General features: G+C 41.9%; 2 protein-coding genes across 7 annotated transcripts in view; both read left to right on the top strand.

Annotated features, from left to right (window-relative positions):
- The window catches only part of palm1a (paralemmin 1a), a 33,670-nt gene extending 26,906 nt beyond the window's left edge, over positions 1-6,764 (top strand). For 2 of the 4 annotated variants that reach the window (XM_064331411.1, XM_064331410.1), the window contains exons 8-9: positions 532-663; positions 2,027-6,764. In XM_064331411.1, the coding sequence (XP_064187481.1) occupies positions 532-663; positions 2,027-2,547 (653 nt within the window). In that variant the 3' untranslated portion in view covers positions 2,548-6,764. The remainder of the gene's footprint in view (positions 1-531; positions 664-2,026) is intronic. The other 2 variants (XM_064331413.1, XM_064331412.1) reach the window with 1 other exon arrangement.
- A 592-nt stretch (positions 6,765-7,356) lies between these two features.
- On the top strand, positions 7,357-20,346 carry misp (mitotic spindle positioning). 3 transcript variants are annotated; one of them, XM_064331424.1, is made up of 7 exons: positions 7,357-7,576; positions 7,944-8,131; positions 13,251-15,726; positions 17,068-17,333; positions 17,661-17,699; positions 17,889-19,123; positions 19,492-20,346. In XM_064331424.1, exons 2-6 carry the CDS (start codon positions 8,072-8,074, stop codon positions 17,976-17,978), a joined length of 2,931 nt encoding a protein of 976 aa, XP_064187494.1. In that variant the 5' UTR covers positions 7,357-7,576; positions 7,944-8,071; the 3' UTR covers positions 17,979-19,123; positions 19,492-20,346. The 3 variants fall into 3 exon arrangements, with proteins under 3 accessions (XP_064187494.1, XP_064187495.1, XP_064187496.1); XM_064331425.1 differs by lacking the exons at positions 7,357-7,576; positions 7,944-8,131 and adding an exon at positions 9,239-9,384; XM_064331426.1 differs by lacking the exons at positions 7,357-7,576; positions 7,944-8,131 and adding an exon at positions 10,169-10,408.
- Positions 20,347-20,636: the final 290 nt, after the last annotated feature.

The raw sequence follows: 20,636 nt of genomic DNA, 5'->3' as shown, positions 1-20,636 counted from the left end.
TTTCCATCTAAAAATAACCATGATTCGACAATTATTTCACAATTTTTTGCCTGCCTGACAAATTTCTCTCTATGATTACTGGAGAAATATATTACATTTATTCATCTGAAAACTCTTTTTAAAAATCTCCTAGTTTGTGGTAAGATACAGTGTCAGGTATAACTCTTGTGTTGTGGTATAACTTTTTATAATATGGCCTACAAGTACACCATTCTACTTCCCTTGGGATCTCATCAGTGTAAATAAACCTAATTGGACTAATTGTACCAAAAAAACTTGTCTGTTGTTGAGATAGAATTTGGAAAGTACTTTGAAATATAATTTATTCAGAATCGAAATAATCCATGGGGTACTTTTTGCACTCAATAGCAATGTCATTGCCAAGGGTGATGAATTGTTTGGTTGATAGACTGACTGGTCGATTGATGTGAAAATGTGTGTGTGTGTGTGTGTGAGAGAGAGAGAGAGAGAGAGAGAGAGAGAGAGAGAGATGTCTGCAGGCCCCTAACATCTCCTCTTGTTGGCACCCAGCGATGTACTCAGTAGAGATCACCATTGAAAGGGACAGACTCACAGGCGAGACAAAAGTGTTGTCCACCAACACACTGCTGCCCAAAGACCTCTCTTACCAAGGGGTTAAGGTATATGAGGATGACAAAAAAGGTGACTTCAATGCTTGTGGTGGAAGAGCACTCCAGCAGTGTGTACATCAGAATATATAAAATGCTTTACGAGAAGTGTGTCTTGATATTTCCTACAAACCTTAACATTTCGTTATGTCAGAGTTGAAGGATACAGTAATAGGAGAGGGCTTATTGCGTCCAAATACATGTACTGCATGGTAGAATGGTAAAATAGCCATCAAAGTTGAAAATCTGATTGTAACTTAAAATTTCACATTATATTACACAGTAATATTTTTTGATATTGAAATCAATATTTTCATCCACTTCTCATAAAGTAAAAGAACAATGTACATTAGCTTGGTGTACTGCAGCAGAGTGACCAACAGAAGGCCGTCCTATAATTTTACTTCAGCCCTGTGTGTTGTACTTAATCTCATAAGAAAACAAGAGCACAAGAAGGCTGAGCAGCCTCTAGTTTCCAAGCAGCGGTTGGTAACTTTGTCACTCTGTAGCGTGTGGAGAGGTTCTCTGCTGGTACCGGGCATGACCCACTGTTTGTCTCTCAAATACCCCTCCTGCTTTGCTCTTTTCACTTTCTGGGGGGGCACAGCCAAAATGCGTTGAAGCCTTCCAGGAAAGGCGGAGCAAGGCCGACCTTTCTCGACACACCCCACCCTTCCTCCCCAATGACAGCCATACTGTACTGTGTGTCACTGAGCACTGCTGCATTCCATCTGAATGAGTGAGGACCTTATTATAATTCAGGAGAATAACATGGAGCAGGTTCTTTTAAACTAAGGCTTGTGATGTCGGCACATTTCTACAAGATGGTTTCAGAAAAAAAGTTTGAAAAGATGTAGCTTCCTTGATGAAATGCACAGGGGAGAATATAGTTATGCCGCATGCCAATTAAATTCCTGCCAAATTCCAGATTGCATCAGGCCGCTTCTGAGCGGATTCTGTTTTCTCCCACCTTCCACCTTTCTCCCATTGTACGTGCAGAAAGAAAGAAGCTCCAATGGCAGACATGCTCCCACACACAGTCGAGAGTGCAGATGATGCACACCTCCTTCACATGAATGAGTCACAGACAGCAAGCCTCGTATCGTGCAGTGCTGGGATTTTCCTGGCTTGTCCCACCCTCTCTCACTTTTCCTCGTTCGCTTGCTCTGCCTGCTGTGCTTGTTTCGTCTTCACTTGTGCCTTGACTGTATTGCGGTGATCTGTATGGTGCACATTAGCCACGAGTAGCGTGAGCTTGCACAGATTCCCCTGTTATACGTATCCTCAGTGAACCCACTAGCATATTTGTGCTGCGTACTGTTATAAGACACGCTTCCTGCCCTCTTACCCCCCTGCACCAGTGTTAACCCCCCCTTTGACCTGTCTTGCCCCTGCAGTTGTGCACGAGGTTCGTGGAGCCGACGGCACCATAGAGAACGGGGTCCACCTGCTGAGCTCCTCGGAGGTGGAAGAGCTCATTCACAAAGCTGACGAGGCCACCATAGGCGAGGGCGGGGGCACCCCAAAAGCAGCCGGAAATGCCTCGGAGACCCCCAAGAAGGAGATCACGGGCATGGAAGCGAAGCCGGCCGGCGCCCAGGCCGCCGTGGGCGATGCGAGTGCCGAGCACCCCGTCACCATGGTGTTCATGGGCTACGAGAACGTGGACGACGAGGCGGAGACCAAGAAGGTGCTGGGGCTGGAGGGCACGGTGAAGGCCGAGCTGGTGGTCATCGAAGACGGGGAGAGCAAAGGGGGCACAGAGGGGGCCAAGAACGACCAGGCCCCTCCCAATGGCAGTGCGGCTGACCCAATCAAGGCCCAGGAAGGGGCGGGGGAGAAAGGGGAGCCTGACGGCGGCGCGGCGGAGCTCAACACCAAGGAGAAACAGCCCTGCAAGTGCTGCTCCGTCATGTGATCACCTGCTCCCCGGGGACTTGACTTTTCAAGGAAAAATGAAAAACAGCAACAAATGAACTTACCAACGACTACAAGAAAAATGTTCTGTATCTTTTGAGCAGCAGTTGTTCCCCAGTTTCTTTTGATTTTTGTATTTTTAATCTTTGTTTTTTTGTTTTTTTTTTCCTTTTTCATTATTTCTCTCTGTGTTTGCATCTGGAGTGTACCATTGTCTCCACTAAAACAAGCTGTCAAAGGTGATCGGTGCCTCTATATTACACTTTTACCTTTGAGATTTGACAACAGAGAGGGACTACAACCCTCCCACCCAGAGCTTAAGTTGTTCAAGCGCTGTCCAATAAATATTTTTTTAAATGACATCTCTTATACACTGTCATAAATTTTATAGTCTTATCTTACCGTATGAAGGACACATATATCTCTATGTATATCTCTCTATATAAATTATGTATTTTAAAGATATATTTATTTGTTTTGTTTTTGTTTTTTTGGGTTTTTTTTTTTTGCTTTTATTTTGAGAAAAGTCCTGGTTGCTGTGTGCTGTAACATTGGATTCAGTGCACTATATACCATGCTAATACATTTTATTTTTCAGAAAGGTCATAATGAAGTTAACCAGCGGGAACAAAGAAAATGTATAATTTCAGTGACTGCATTGATATATTTATGACTGATAATGCTGTGAGAGTATTTGTTTGGTTTTTGTTTTCCAGAAAGAAAGAACAATAATTACTACATTTCACGCATACTCCATAAGAGGGAAGATCATTGAAGTGGGATGTCGCAGATGGGAAACTGTGTTTTGGTGTCTTGTAACAGCTACTTGTTATGTGTGCTAAGACACAGATTTCCCTCTAATGTCATCAGAATGGCCATTGGAGACCTTAAAAGATTCTATCTCCTATGCGCTGAGTGCTTTTTACAGGCTTTCATGCTGTTAGTACTGTAAAATATTCTGAAATCTACAGCTTTGTGGCCTCCTCACGCTGTCGTGTGACTCTCAAACACAAACATTTCTTTCTGGAACAGAAAAAAAAAAAAACAAGTTATTTGTCCTTTTGTCCGCATTCTCCTGCAACCAAATCAGAAATAGCCACCCATCTCAATATTAACGATAGTAATGACAGTGATTGAATATCAGTACTGAATTGAATGGTGTTTCATACTGAAGCCTGAGACTGGAAATAAATGCCATTGTGTAAGCAGTGATGTCCATCTGGTTCACTCCATTCAGCTTGATTTCTCAGACTAATCAGGATCCGTTGAAAATAGCCGGATAGCGCTTGACGCCTTTGCATTTGAAGATCAACAGCCTGTGTTAAAAGTAGATAATCGAGAGAATATGTCAGTGTCAAGTATGCCTTTGATTAATTTGAAGCTCAACGCAGTTTGTGTTAAACTTGATGGCAATGGAAAGTTACGAGTTGTTGATGCTGATCTTATTTAGTGCTACAGTTGTGTGCCTGCGTGTGTGTGGTTGACTGAAGCATTTTCTAATGCATGAAAGAGGGGGTACATACTGAGTGTGTGTACTTTTCCATCTATCCCCATTAAGGTCATGACACACTATCTCAACTAAACTTTCTCAGAACTTCTATGCCAGGCTTTTTGTGCCCTTGTTAAGGCCTCGGTACCCTCCTCACATGTTAATGACAACAAACGGGTCATAGAATAACTGCCTGTGCGTCTGTGTCGATGATGGATTTCGGTGTGTATCTTTGACCATGTAAGACCTGAAGCAAAAGCAGGGATATGAAATCTCTTCACATTCCAGAAAGTTGTCTGAAGAGTCTTTTACCAAGTGGTCAGTTTTGCTTCAGTGTTCATGTTGCTACAACTTTTTTGGACATGGTAGCTGTTTGGCTGTGTGGCTAACTTTGAATGATTATGTTTCATTCATCATTCTATTATTTTTTTATTTGCTACATTATGAGTGGTAGGAGCTAGCATTTATTCTGGAGGCAAATTAGGAGCAAAATGTCTGGCTGAGCTGAAAGGTCATGTGATTATTGCCGTCTGTGTTTTATTGGTGAGGTGATGCGGAATCACTTGTTGGGAAAACCAGCTCAGTTTGGCCAAGGTGCTCTGATGTAACAAAAGGCCCATACTTAAAAGCAAAATAAACATTTTGTTTGAAAAGTTGGCAGAATACTGGATGGTCTGGATTAAAATCTTAAACCAGTTGTATGACATCACAGGTGTGTGGTAGAGTCTGTTTCAAAAGATAATTTTTTAAAACATTGTTTAGCTCATATTTGGATAAGTATGAAAATAGCACTTAGGGTGTATTGTTTCATTGTCCATATGACAGGTACATATTTATAATGTATTAACTCAGAAATGAGATCATTTCAATTCAAAACACTTGGCCTACCAAGATGAACTTGATTTAACTAATGTGCATTAAAGTACAGTAAGGGTGAAGTGATAAAAAGATGGTTGACAATATCATACACCAAATACTTTGGTTAAGACTGGTGTCAGTGTAAAACAGACGCCTATTTTCCAATGCAAAAGGTGTGGAAATATACATGGAACAGCCAATACACTAACTTCAACAGCCCGAGGTATTGATTTAATTCTCCTCTGTCCCTGCTGGTGACTGCTGAGTTCTACTAAGTAATATTCCCACACTTTTCTATCCACACCTATGCAAAAATTTACAAGCATGCAAGCTCACTCTTCATTTTGTCACTAGCCTGGTCATTCATTTCCATCTCTGAAAGTGGATACAAAACAAAAATACGGCACACGCACATCGCTCAAAATCCCTGATGTTAACAATGCACTGTATGTGTAACAAGGACGGTGTTTTAAGCATTGCTTGACAAGTATACCACCTTTTCCATGCTGTACTGTACATAAACACGTGTCATTAAACTCAGCTTCTGTGAATTATCATTTTCAAATAAAACTAACAGTACTGTATACATGTATCATAAGCAAGCTAAGTAAAATAAATATTTGACTTTCTAAAATGTGGCATAGTTCCACATTTGCATTGACAGGACTTGTATTAATCCCATTTCTCTTGGTGTTAGTGGGCACAGGTGGGGTTTGCTGGCTCCGTGTAATTAAGTTCTTTTTGCTTAACGACCCGTTGTCAGACGAGGAACTGAAAGTATGCTGGTCAAATGCATATTCTGCAGAAAGCATAGAACTGGAATTGTCATCTTTCTGAGGACTTTGCTGTTTGTTCTCATTGGGGTGCTAACTGATTGAGATAATCAGAGATTGAGATCCCTTGGTTAGGAACTGGAATGCCTCTTGTTTGCAGCTCTGCTGTCCTACCTTCCAGAAACTTCCAGAAACTCAGATCTGAGATATTATTTTTGTGAAGCTTCTATCATATAATGAAAGCAAGTCAACTCCATTAACTAAGCATGGGGAACCATCAGAAACATAACAGATCTGGACAAAATGCTTGACAAATTATGCCTTTAAAGAGAAAATTTTCATCAGTGCAGAAATTGGAGTGTGGAGTGTGAAAGGGTGCTTCATGGAATTACATGTGCCCTTTAACCCAGAGCTCAATGACACAACTTTGTCCCGAACATTAAACTGTACTTAGTGTGGTCCATTTAATATGCTGGAGTGTGGAGTTACTGTCGTAGTCGTCATGGCTGCGATGGCTTTACTCGGGGGAGAGCGAAAGTAGGATAGCAGTAGCTGTGATAGCTGTGGTGCAGTAAATCAAGTGTTCTAACTCGCATATTAATGAGCCATTCTGCTCAAGAGGCAGTAGGGTTCTCCATCAGCGTTGGGATTGGTGTAGCCATGGTGGAGCTGGTCTGGCTGCCGATCTGGTGTTCGCTGCCACCCATTGCACTGTCATCGCCATAGTTACCTCAGACCTCCACTCTACAACGCCCACTCTGTACTAACATTCCAGTTCTGATGTGTTACACACCCCCAATGCCTTGTGGTCTGGTTCAGGCCAGGCCTCTTTTGTAAATGTGCATGCTTTTTATATTATAAGTATATATCTATACAAATAACTGTTCTTGTGGAAAAAAATGTCTCCTTCTCTTACTGTAGTGGAGTCCTCCATTCTCCCTCTTTCAGTCACTGCTTGGTGAAAGTTGAGCAGTGGCACAGTGCCACTGCTGCTGGTCCTATTGCTCTGTTAGTTGTGAAGGTTTTCTCTCTTCTGACTGGAAAGTGATGTAGAAAGTGTTTGAGATGAAAAATAAAATGTGATGTGCACCAAAACAATGTCGTATCTCCTTCTTCCCCCAACCCCCTCTGTTTACTTCCTTTGAAAAATGTGGAAATGAGCTGTGTCACCTCTGGGGCTTGTCTGCAGGCGCTACCCAAAGGCTCCTGGCGAAAACACTCAGAGGTGAGCAGAGGTGTCAGCGTGTCTACTCTTTCTCCCCCTGGAGCCAGTCGCAGTTAGGCTGCTGCCCCGCCCCATCACAGAAAGGAGGGGCCTTTTGCTCTCCCACGTGGGAGCTACCTGTAGGGCTTGGCTACGTTCCCCCACCTGAACGCGCAGCTTTTTAGGCCCAGTTGTAGTTTGGACAAGCATTAACGTCAACAGCAAAACAAGGCCGGATGCTCGGTCACTTTTTTTTGGGTGAGGCAGAGGGGCAGGAGCAAGGGGAATTGTATGCTTTTGTGGGGAGCTTGCTGACGGTCAGCAGCATTCCACCGCAATTCCACTGCCCTCAGCACACACGCGGCAGTGGCCGGGGAAAAAAAAACAGCGAACCGGTCACGCCACCCAGGCATTGTCTGCCGAGACCCCATAGAGGCCCTTTATACCTCCCGGGCTGTTAGGTTTGATGGACAGGGGAGAGGGGAGCGGGATTGATATGCTCAGATAGGACCAAAAGGGAGGAGCTATACCGGGGCATCCAGGTCCAATGCAGTCATCGACTCCCCAGCCCCTGTGCAAGGCCTGGAACACTGGGACTCGGGCTGACCTACCCCTGCGTTTGGAAAGACGGGGCGGAATGTAGAACGCACGTACCAGAACACAGACGCCAAAACCTGAGTTTGACGGGGGTGTCACTGACTATGAGGTGAGTCTTGGAGTGTGTTAATTCAAGTTCTTCTGTTTTTGCATTTTGGTTATGTCAAATTCCCAAGGAAACATCATCAAAGCTCAATTTCTCAGTAATTTAAAATGAAGATAGGCTGTGAGCATGCATTATGTCAGTGTACGTGTGCTGGCTAATGCTAGTAGTGGTATTAATATGATTGTTCAAGCACCTGGAGTACAGAGGGGGAAATTTAAGAATATAATGGTGTTCATTTAAATGAAATATAGAAGTATAATATCATATGTATATATAAATGCAAACATGCACACATATAACAAGGAGGTGTACGAGTTGTCCCATAGTAATGTTTTCTTCACTTTCTTTTGCTTGGTCTTCTAACTTTCAGAATGATCACACCTGGTTGCAATTGATGGGACCCTGCATCTCACCTTGGAACCTGCAGCATACAAGCTTGCACAACATAAACTGACCTGCATAACGTGTACACACACAAACACACAGTCCAGTCACAGGATGTTCAAGTACACACCACCATGGCAAGTCCTGTGTAACAGCATGGAGCATGAGCCCAAGGTAAGAGAGACCTACTAGCATCCTTCCATTCCCAAAATCAAATCCAGAGGGTCTTCAAATTTATTTCTTCTTTTAACTTGATGATAATGTGATAAATGCTGATAATGTGCTCACAGCATGAAGATTACCCCTGTCTCCAGACTTTAGGTTGCCCAAGTTCACACACTGCTGACAATACACCAGCAGCTAATTGATCCACAAGACGGCAACAGTCTTTGCGCAACCACTACATCGGTGAATACCATTTAAGTGACAAGAATTACACAGATTGGTTTAATCTTTGCTTTCTGTGCTGAATTTGTGAAAAGTTTTAAAGTTATTAATTTTACATTCAGCAAAATGAGCTCTAGTCCCCCCAATCCACCTCCCCCAAGTGGAATCACTTTTTAAAAACAAATCAAAGGCCTTACAGACACAGCCTTTTTTCTCTGGCACTAGAGGGCAGTAAAATTCTTCCTAGTGTCAGTACTTTAGCAAGAAAGGGCAACTGATGCATGAGCAGTGCAATTCATTCACAAGATCAAAATGAACCTGCTGATTCTAGCTATTCCGAAATATTTCAAATATTATAGATTCACTTCTGTGTATTTCCATCCGAGAGGTAGACAACAATGGTACAATCCAATAATCCAATACATTACCTATGATGTTTGCTCTTAGCATAAGCAAAGTTAAGGGATAAATATTAATGATATTGTATGATACATTTTTTAAGTGAATGTATTAAAACCAGGGTCCTCACCTGTACAGTGTAGGGCTAAAATTGTACAGTCTGGAACACATACAGTACAGTGTGCACTGTTAGAGGAATCATAAACAGAGATTCAGGTGACTCTGCAAAGGGAGGACTCCTTAACAAATTGGCCATTTTGAGGTGGGAGTAAGACCAATGAAATGTTTCCATGAAAGCAGCTCAAGCTTTGTTTTCTTTCACAACACGTTTTAGAGGACTCGTTTAAAAAAGTATAACCTTATCTAATCGTCTATAGCCTTTCCTGGCATTCTCTTGATAGAGGATCCGTGGATATCGCTTTTGTCTTCCTCGGTTGTTTTTAAAGTCTATCATTCTAGCTCTCTTTCCCTCTCTAGTGGGAGGGTGTGGTACTCGTGTTTGGCATGATATATACTGAACTTTGCCTGCAAGAAAGGCAAAGTACTGAGGGCTGATGGGACAGGCAGACAGAAATGCACACTCACTGACAAGAGGGAAAACACATTCTCTCACTACTGATAATATATATGCATAAACCAAGGTAAGGATTTTCCATTTAATATTGAACTGACACATTACTGTCTTATTTTTTTGGTATACCTGCCTCACTGCTAAGTTACTTACTAAGTTAATTCTAATAGTTGAAGTGGTAAATATGACAGTTGGAATTTAGTAGAGAGTGTGTTTAGTAGAAAGTGTGTCACATGGAGAATTATTTAGGCAGTAAATCTCTCCAAGTTCATAATCTTGTACATTTACCAATATGCCTCTTTGTCAGTTTGTAGATGTACCTGATGTGTCTTTGGTTACCTCACTGTAGAACTTTTCTTCCTGTCTGAATTTAAGGGAAATTAGGCTGTGTCAGGGTCTTATTGCCATTTATCACTATTACTTAATTTCATGTGCTATCATATCATTTAAATTGGGGTATTTTTTATTGGCAACTCAACATGTTCAGGTTTGACTTTGAAGCGAATTTTCAATCGCTAATTAGATTTAAACAAACACTTTAATTTCCCGTTCCTTAGAGTTAAAAGTGAGCGGTGGCACACTACGGTCTAGATTCCCAGTACTCCATTTATCTACCAGAGTTTTGCTCTGGGGTGGAGACGGTTCATAAGTGAGCCGTGTGGCTGTATCTCCTGCTACTCAGTGACTCCCCTCGGTCCTGAGTTCAGCCAATGAGCATGGGCCAAGGCCGGCAGTTCCAGGAATGAGTGCTGAAGAGTGCTTATCTGGAGTGCGCAGTCCAATGTGAAACACATGAGTGCACGCACGCTCTGAGATGGAGAGTATGCTCTCACAGTAACACAGTAACAAGCTCTTAGAGGGCACCTGGACACTGCCGCCATCAGCGGGGGGGGACACTATGGACTGACTTTTGTGCGTTTAACCCTACCTTATATGTTTATTTTCAGTGCAGTCTCTCAGATCAATGTTCCCATCTCTCACTGCTCCACTCAGTACTCTATCTATTACCCAGATCGAAAAATGATTTCTGTTTTTTATCAGTGGCCGCTAATACCTTTGCGTACGAGCGGTCTTTTCCGCCAGTCATTTGTAAGGTGAGTTCATGTAGTGGAAGCTCCCTGATGAAACTGCATCTGAGGACGTTCTGTGAGCTGCAAGCTGTTCTTTAGTGTAGGTGTTTGGCTTTTGTTATTACAGTTCCGATATGTTGCATGGTCTCAGAATATTCTGGATTATTGTATAAAACATTCTGATATGTTTGTAATAAATACTTTAAGGCCAAAAGGCCTATGTGAGCCATCAGCAAAAGAATAACAATACATCTAAAAAGCAGCTCATAGCAATGCTTTAAAAACTAATCAAATCTTATCTCCCTTTCAATTTCTCCAATTGTATAGTTCCTCTCAATGTCGTAGATTGCTTCTCTGAATCTTCTCTTTCCTGAACATTAGTATATTTACTGCACCAGCTCGCTAAGCAAGTGGTATCGGTTGAGTTGTGCACCTTGTCTATCAGCAACTCTGAAGTAGATTGAGGTGACCCAGTGATGTGAATGCTTGTGGGTCCATTGCCAAAAGGCTCATTGTGATGACTGATGTGATACAGAGGGCAATGTACAGTGAAGTGCTGGTGGCAATATCTGGGCTTTTGGACTGGTACAGGTTTTAATGGACATGCCATACTTATCACTATTATTCTAATTATATGCTGTAAATGGTATGAGACATGGGAATCAACACTTTAAATTAATATTGTTGCATAAGACCTAATCACAATCTGTTACACTCAGGTCAGTCCGGGTGTCAGTCCAGTTTCCCAGAGGATTTGTGAATTTCAAAGGTGTCAGAAATTTTCATAAGTTCCAGGTTTATTACATTACAGGCATTTAGCAGACGCTCTTATCCAGAGCGACTTACACAACTTTTACTTAGCACAGTGTCTTAGGCAGTGTCCTTACCCGAGATTCGAACCTACGACCTTTCGGTTACAAGCGCAGTTCCTTACCACTGTGCCACCGTTTGGTACCTAATAGTTTATATATTATCCTTCCTCCATTATACATCATATAGGCCTGTTTCATGGTGATGGGTCAATTATAGTGGAACTATTTTAGAAACCAGTGCTTTAATATGCAAATTTGAATTTTATCATTTATTTCCAAGCTGCTTAGCAAAATTTTCATCTCTTGCATTAAGAAACACTTCAGAAACAAAAGGGCCACTTTTTTATATTTCTTTTTTTTTTTTTTTACAAAGTTATACAGATGATTTGGTTCAAGCTCATACACTCAAAGATATTGTTATTAAAATACATTTTTAAAAGGTTTTAAACCAAACCCCACCCAGGTGTTTGAGGAGAATAATGTCAGTCCTGAAATACTTTTTGTGAAGCTGCTTCATTAGGAGGAGGAGCCTTCTTTCTGGTCTGCTGCTGGTTAAATCCAACATCCTCTGTTTGTGCCAGCGCTCTCCCCATTCTGTGTAATTTAAGAGCACACATTCCTCTGTCACTCCCCTGGATTCTCCAGGAATCCCTCTCATTAACGTGTTACTGCCTTACGAATTCCACCTCGAAACACCACCAAAATTATCTTCCAGAAAAACACACCCGTAAATTCTCAACCAAAATTGATGATAGATAGAGTGCCATTGCTCAAAATTGTCCTTTCAGTTTGGATATAAGCCTGTTCTTCACCAAGCTTGTATATATTTTGAAAAGTATGTTTCATTCACTGAAACAATTCTGAAAATATTTTTGATAATTAGACTGGACCAATTTAATTTTTACATTTATCAGAATTAGCTAAACTTCTGCTGGCAAGATGAAAAGACATGCAGTACAGAACCGCAGCCTTTACCAAAACTTGGTCATAGAGAGAAAATGGGAAAAGCATGAGAAATTCTATTGCTTTTTTGAGTGTTTCAGTCTATGCACTGTTCCAGGCATCTTTTATGTGCCTATTTCTTTATTCTTAAAAGCACAGCATCACAGGAAGTACAATAAGGCTTTGCTCCCGGCCAGAACCGTATGGCAATTGGCTGCAGAACCAGAGACCGTTGTCTGAATCTCAGTTGAGAAGGAATTAACGTACAGCCCTTGGGTGGTTCCATGCCAGAGGAAAGAGCAAATAATATTGGGTCTTATGATTTACCCAGTCTCTGTGCTTGCTTGCTTTAGGACAAATGTTTCCATTATTAAAGGTCAATGTGATGCCATGTAATTACCACTGAGCTTGAAGGAAACATTTTTGATGCCTCGGGCCCTGATTTGTTCTGATCAGAGGAGGCTCTGGCTGACTGGCCTTTTTGTTGATTTGCAGTAATGCAGGCTATTTCCCCCATTTCACTCACTTCTGATGATCCCAAGCAAGAATGTTTATTGTAAGACCATAAAGTTTTTATTTTTCCTCTTGAGACATTTATTTTCCTTGAGGTCAAAGGAGCTGAGCATGAACTGAAACTGATCACGATGACTCTGTAAAATAAATCTTACAGGTTTCTCATACCAGCCTTTTCATAAGGTAGTTAAAATATTTCCTAGAATTCATAAATGTGACATGCATTATTTGAAACAATTTAATTTTTCCTTCCTCAGATATATTTCTGATGTAACCTGGCTTATATACTTAATTTACATCATGTTTTACTGCAAACTGATTTTTACTGGCAGGCTGTTACAAACAACTACTTCTGCTTTTGATTTTATTGCCAACAATTATATTGCATTAGTGTGTTTTGTGGTATTAAGCAACAAACTTTTTGATCCCAATGGAAAAGTTTTGTTTGCTAACTGTTTTACATTTTGTGAAACGATGCAATGTTGCAAAGTTTGCCATCTAGACATTGGGGTCCCTATAGAAAATGTATTCCTGTGATTTGCTTTTGTCTAAATATTTGATTATGTTTCTTATATACTTTTTTCTTTTGGTGGTTATAGAAACAGTCAGACCTTACATCGGACAACCTGCATTGTGCATTGCCATTGACCCAGGAAGATGATCGAGTTCTGATCCATTCTGACCAAACAATTGCACAAGCTCCTTTGTCTACACTGGGGGACTCTGCACCAATGGAGAGCACACCCAAGAAGTGGGTAATGCAGCCCTTTTCTCCCAAATTGGAGATGAAAGACCTTAGGACACTACTGAGCCCCAGTACAAAGCAGACTGACTCAGAGACCTTGGAAGCAAGTGATTTCAGCTATGACAGCATCACCATAATGCATTCCCAGCCCTCCGTAACAGTGACGTCTAATGAGGGGGACAGTCCGCGAGATGTGGTGGTGCAGGCCAGACAGGTCTCAGTCTCTGATGAAAGCAGTGTCAGTGGGGACTGGCATCCCAGCAGCCCCAGCTGTCCCAGCAGCCCCAGCAGTTCAGGATCCCACTGTGGCTTCTACTCCTTCGAAGAAAGGAGTAATGAGGCGGAGAAGACTGAGGCTTGGATGTCATCCCCAGATAGAGAGGCCAAGCTAGCAGTTCTGAAAGAGGAAAATGGCTTCAAACTGCGGGCGTATGTGGAGGAGAGGAAGCCAGAGAAGTTATTTGAGGAGGTTAACGGCGATTCCCGCTACAGGGTTGAGGATATAGAGGACACAGAGGAGCAGGGAGAGATTAAAGAGAGAATGGAGATCATCCGCAGCCAGGCCCCCAAGATCAAACCTGCCTTTAAAGAGCAGTGGAGTGTACTGGAGAGCTTGGGCCTCAGTTACTCCCCTCAAAGGCTGCTGGAGGGCTTGAGCCTGAGCTTCAGCCCAGTCACAGTGGAGGTGCAGCAGACTGGGGTGGAGCCAGGCACCATAGACACTGAGAAGATCAGCTTCAGCACAGCACGACAGCAGTTTGTGATGATGGAACAATGCAAGCGCAACCCCTTCCTGCAAAGTCCCCAGCAGATCCTGCAATTTCCTGAACACCAGGAAAAGCCTTCACCACCAGAGGTTATGGTCACATCAGGGAATGCTTATAAGGATGGCCTCCCGGAGGAACAGTTGAGCCTAAGCCCAAAGTCTAACCCAGACAACAACGCAGTGTTCACCAGCGAAATGGCGACTGTGTCTGTCGTTGAAGAGAAAGGCACCAAGATGCAGAGCAGCGTTGATGACCTAGACTCTGGATTGGAGGATCTGTCACTAGACCCAAATGGTGGGTATGCTTATGATGGCAGTGTCTCTAATGAAGTTTTGAGAGTTGAAAGTGCAGATGTGCCCTCGTCCACAAGTAAGGGAGAGACACCCATTGAGCGAGAGATTCGCATCGCCCAAGAAAGGGAGGAGAGCCTCCGGCGTGAACGAGGAATCAAGCGAACTGATGTAAAGGAGATGGTGGAGATTAAGACTAAGCCTTTGCTCTCTCAGGCAAGCCCGACCCTGACACCCATAAAAGCTAGGGAAAAAAACCGGGTGAGCTTCCTGATACAACGAGAGATTGAGCAAGACAGTCGAAGAGAAGAGGATCTTCAACACCAAGGGAAGGTTCCAGGTTTATATGACCGTGGAACAGCCCAGGTGCTTGGGGAGAGAAAGAGAGTCTTTGAGCTACAAGAGGACCAGATTCCAGTCACACCAACTAAGACGAGCCACACTAGGAACTTAGTGGATGCCAAACAGGTCAGGCCAGGTGTTGAAGAGGATAGAAAGTCTCCAGAGCCCTTTATGTCAGTTGTGAGGACCAAGAGCCCAGAGACTGACATACTTTCCCCTTGTTGTCCTCACCGACACCCTGATGAAGCTGCTCTGTGGTTCACTAGTCCTGAGTATTCATTACAAAGTCCTGGCAGCCGGAAGAGGGGTCATAGCACAACACAAGCCTTACCCCAGTCTATCCCTGCAGACACAGACGGTGAGAGATACACCTCTTCCAAGAGCACCTTATTTAATTATTCACCATTGATCAAGGAAAACAAAGGATCGGCCTCAGCAAAAGGTCTTTCCTCTTTCACAGACACCTCATCTCCCTCCTGTGACACACACAGTACATCGCCATTACAGGGACTGGCCATTGTCGATAAGCCCACCCTACCCTGGCATGGTCTCTCTGAGCAGTTCAACATGAGGCCCCGGAGGGTGGATACTCCAGATGCCATCCGAAAAGAGATTGAGTGGGACTTGAAGCGAGAGGAGGAGCATCGAAAGCTGCGTGAATCAGGAGGCCTTTCCCTGTCCTTGAACGGTGGCCTTGACAGCTTGGAGACAGCTTCCACTACAATGGACTCAAGTCCCTTGCAACATGGCGATGAAGGCGGAACATCTCGGCAGTGCTCGAAGGAAGCGGACGTGAGACAGGAAAAGCCTCTCCCCACTGTGCTCCCTGAGGAATGGGTAGCCAAAAGTGGTTCCAGTCTGTCTTCCCCCTGGAGCACAGACACTGTTGACAGCAAAGAGAGTAAATTAACCAGCCCTATTCTCACTTCAGGTAGGAGGCTTTGATACTCAATTTGATACCCATGTGTCAATGTGCTTGAGTTAACTAGACTTTTACACTGTAATATCTTGTAGGTCATAGGTAAAATGGAAAATGGCTTCATGTCATTTAGTTTCTGGTTCTGGAGGTATAGTATAGTATATGGTCTGTACTGGCCCTGACTTTTATGGAATGTCATTCTCAGTTTGACGTTGGTATTCTTATCTGACATACACATTTAGTAAAATATGCTGCGTTTATGGTAATATGAAGATTTGATGTTTATACAATATTTTTATTTGTTCATGGGGCTGATTTTGTCTCAATTTAAAGTAATGATTTGTTAAATTATTTATCCTAGGTGCCATTGGGGTACTAATTGCTCTTGATAGATGCTTCTGTCTACACAGGCCTGTGTTTAAAGTGGCTAAAACAAGTATCTTGCAGAAAATCATTCAAAAGCTACATAAAAGAACAGGAGATACTTGTCAAATGTTCAGTGTGTAACTATAAGTATGTAATAAATGGCTCAATAAACACCTAACCAGAAACACCACTAAAATAAAAAACAATGCTCTTTGTATGGCCTGGACCAGGTTTGGGACATTGCTACTTCTAGTTTTGGTTATAAATGCCAGAATAAAGATTACATACAATGTTCTCATTATCTTCTCAAGTATAAATACCTGAGATCATAATCACTCAACATGTGCTTGCTCATAACAATTCAGAGACTGGATGAAACAACTAAATTTTTATTAGTGTCTGAACTTTGGCCATGTGGTACAGGCTAAAGAAGGACCTCTGCTATATTGCTGTTAATTATTGAAAGAAAGGATTTTCCTTTGCAGCAAAACGGTGAAGTGAAACCTAGTGAATGAGAAGGTTAATGTACGTTAAAGCAAAAGCAGCATATAGCTTATTCAACTCCCATTTAGTGGGTGGATTGTTATGGAGAAAGTGGACCACCTGGTGGTAGAACGGTGTACTGCACTTTCCATCATGTGACTTCATTCTGTGACAGAACATGGGCAGAGGCAGAGTAGTCTTATTGAGAGTATTGTATCAGTAAAAGTTCGTTTGAGTAGGATGTTCATTCTGAAAAAAACGGAGGATTGTTCACTATTTTGACTGGACAATTAACCCATAAATGGATATTTAGTATTAACTGCTAAAAGATATACTATGTATAATGATTATTTTTTCCTTTCCCTACTTACTGTGTGTTTATCCATTTGTCCCATATTCTGCTATTTGTTAAGAATGGATTGAAACATTTATGTGTCCATTTATGTGTTGACTTTCATATTCAATGTAATAGCATTATTTCATAACTTTTTGTTTATTTTCCAGACAAAATTCAAATAAAGGGCTTTGCTTCTCTCCCGTCCTCCCCCTCTGTGCACCTGACTACGCGTTTGCCCTCCGTGTCTATAATGACACCCCAGCCTTGGGGTGGCCACCGACAGGGCCCCCCAGCTCTTCCCAGAGTGCCGCCCCTAACACCACAGAGTGCAGGGGTGGAGGTCGGGGGCATTGGCACACAGAAGGGCCTTACAGAGACCCTGCTGGAGGACTTTGAGGAAAGACGGATCAAGCTAAAGCTGGAGGAGAGCTCCGTGAGTGACAAGGAATGGGGTTGCAAATGGTCTTATCCTGCTCGAAGCCTTTTAGGCATGTCTCTGACATGCAGTTTCAGGTGCTGTTTTTAAAATGTAATTCCAGTGCATTACATGTGTTATGCTGTGTTATTCACACAGATGAGCACAGAAATTGTCTCAATGAATATAACTGAACATGTCTCTTGTGACCAAAATGTTTTCAGAGAGTAACTGTTCCTGCTATGGCTTATACTGTGGAGGCTTTAGTTTGTTAAATATATATCATCCTAAGTGTTAAGTGTTAGAAGATGAATTCACTGAGCATTTCTCATATCCTTTTTGTAGTATGCTGGGATCCAGCCAACTGATGATGTGAATAATGAGGTAAGAGGGCTCATTTTCTCTTTGCTAAAGTACACTTACGGACAGTAACTGCTTTGGAAATGCTAATTGCCGTTCTTGCCATAATATCCATCACATGACAGCCTGCAGAGTTCAAGCCTGTAATGCTGTTTCTGGATTCTACAACTGGCATCTGATTTTGAGAGGTTTTTTTTGTTTGTTCCATTGCAGGTCCTGGAAGCCACACGAGTCACCAGGCACAAAAACACGAGGGCTCTCCGCTGGGAAGCGGGAATGTACACCAACGAGGACATCAACTGAGTCCACCAACCGCTGGCAGTTACTGGGAGAGAGTGAGGAGAAAGAAGGAGAGGAAGGTACCTTGCTTGTCTTCAACGGCCTGCTCTCAATATACAAGAAGATTTTCTTCCCTACTCATCCCAGGAGTCAAACCAAACATCATCCTCCATATCTTTCTGGTCTGGCTGGACTAATAGGCCGGCTTTCCCATGAGACCAACCCCGTCCAAAGATGCTCAACTCAGCTGAAAATCCATCTGATTATGGTGGATAATTATCACTTGAGTTGTCATGCAAAGCCCCAAAGTCAGCAGTCCCCCCGTTTCTCCCGATTTCTGTGCTGGCCAATGAATTCACTCTCCTGAGTATCCCTGACTCTATCTGCACATGACTGGGGGGCACTTTCTTTTTCCAAGGAGAAATGGGAGAGTAAGCAGAGAAGGAGTGAGAGAGTGAGGGTGGAAAAATAGATGACCATTGAAGAAGAAAAAAGCATAAATAACTGTCCACTGGAAAATTCATAATGAATGTTGAACATCCTATAATCAAAGAAGAGTACAGTGTCTGCTTAGAATGCATTGGATTTTCTGATGGGTATAGTGTCTAAAGTGCAGTGATACAAAAAGCAAACAAACAAAAAACATATCAGCATATATCAGTTTTTTTTTTTTTAATTTGCTCAGTTTGTTTCATCACAATACATTTCCTGTATTACTGGAAGAGAAACTGCCTCCAGGGCTATTTATAGCACGAGCATTGGAAAACATTGTAAAGTCACCCCTTATTTCTAAATGAATTAAATTAATTACGTTAAATTAATTCCACAAGATGCTGGAAGTATTTTCCCAGTATGTAACATAATGAATTATTTCTTCTTGTCTTCACAATAGACTTGAATAGGAATAGCTAGCAAAGTGCTAAGATGTCTGCCTTTTAACTACATACTAGAGACAATTTTCCCATAAATTGACACGATTTGCACTGTGTTTCGTTTGGCCTCAATAAATGGGACAGGTCTATTCAAAACACTGACCAGAGAATATATCTGAAATTGTGCTTGGCCAGTACACAATAAGTATATATAATTGTGATGAAGTACATTAGTCCTTCCATGCATGTACTTGGGTTATGAAACAAGTCCTTTTTTTAAACATGGTATGGAATAGTGTGGCAAACACGCCTGCCACAGGCCACCAAAGTGGCTTTTCTTGGGGCCCTCCAGCACAGAGACACAGGGAGATGATGTTAAAACAGTCCACATTTATTCCACGAGGGTTTGGCAAGATGGTATAGCCAAATGAGCAGATGTTAAACCCTGTCATGACCGAAGCTGTCTGGTGTGGGTGGGGATGGCAGATTTAACCTGTGCGCAGTGATTACCTCACTACGCACAGGTGCAGCCACTCCTGTTCCTGGGTCCAATTAGCCTGGCCAATTATCTAATTCTTAACCAATTATCCAATTGGCCAGGTCTAATTAGCTTGACCCAGGGCGGGTGTGGCTGCTTAAACCAGCCATCCCCACACCACAAATAGTTTCTAAAAGTTTTATTTGACTGTCAGATCAGTCTTTCTTACTTTAGGATGACAATAAATATCGCTTTTGTATTGGTCTGTAAACATGACTTTAATAGATTGAAAGCTGAACGTCTTCAGCAAAGATAAATTAATTTATACAATAATATATAGTTCGTGTAAAATGTCTTCTGCTGCTTGTAATACTTTTAATAATCAAATCAGCAGTTTGTATTATGATAGTGAATCTAGGAAATTCATATTTGAGTACAACTAGGAAAAACATGAAATGAATATACATATTACCTAAGGGGGTAATGTAGTGGAGGCAACTAAAGAAAGTTTAATTAGATGCTCACTCACTGATTGTCATCATTTCAGAGGCATGGTTCATTGTGTGTATAGCTCATAATTCTAAAAAAAGAAATACCAACCCAAAGAAGTTTTAACAAACCATATAACACATAACCATATAATTTCCATTCTATAGCTAATAATTCAGCAAGGTGGTGATATTAAATGCATAGGAAACTGACATTTTTTTCTAATGAGGATCAGATGCATTTCTGATCACCCACAACCACCAGCAAAGGGAACCATTCTGGCTGGATTTCATGAGCGGCCTTTGCCCTTTTTTTGATCATGCTCAGCATTAAAATCAGCTATTGTCTGCAGAAAACCATGCATGGCATAATTCAAAGCTCTATTATGCTATACTAAGTTTCACAAGGTACATTATGGAGTGTATAAGTTAAGATTAATATTTGTGTCTTGTAAGTTGAGTTTTGTATAATAAATATGTATCTGATTATATAAAGCTAATTGCAATTCTGAATTGTGATTGAAAAATAATAATAAATTCATCAGACTCCTTGATCCTGTAGTTTCTGATTGTGTTGTTACATTTTTTTTGTAATATGCTGTACATAGAACAAATAAATCCATTAAAAAACCTTAAATATGGTATAATACTCAATCCCAATAAGGATGTGCTTTGCTAATCACCAATATGGACATCACTCATTGAATTAATTGCAGATACAACTCCATGATCTGTTTTGTTAGCTGTGATTCTTGTGCTAACTGCAAACTGTTCTAAGAGTACCCCAGGGTACCCCAGGGTATTGTACAATGTAATCACTCCAGCAGAGTTGAATAAAGCTTCA

Source organism: Anguilla rostrata, chromosome 4, assembly GCF_018555375.3.
Source record: "Anguilla rostrata isolate EN2019 chromosome 4, ASM1855537v3, whole genome shotgun sequence".
NCBI classification, from domain to species: domain Eukaryota; kingdom Metazoa; phylum Chordata; class Actinopteri; order Anguilliformes; family Anguillidae; genus Anguilla; species Anguilla rostrata.
Note: the sequence above shows the minus strand (reverse complement) of the source record. Positions and strands in the feature narration are given on the sequence as shown.

Excerpts from the sequence above, each read along its gene's own strand:
- misp (XM_064331424.1), top strand. The coding sequence starts at position 8,072 with ATGTTCAAGTACACACCACCATGGCAAGTCCTGTGTAACAGCATGGAG. Across the intron at positions 17,334-17,660 it reads TAAAGCTGGAGGAGAGCTCC|TATGCTGGGATCCAGCCAAC; the intron begins GTGAGTGACAAG and ends TCCTTTTTGTAG. Across the intron at positions 17,700-17,888 it reads CTGATGATGTGAATAATGAG|GTCCTGGAAGCCACACGAGT; the intron begins GTAAGAGGGCTC and ends GTTCCATTGCAG.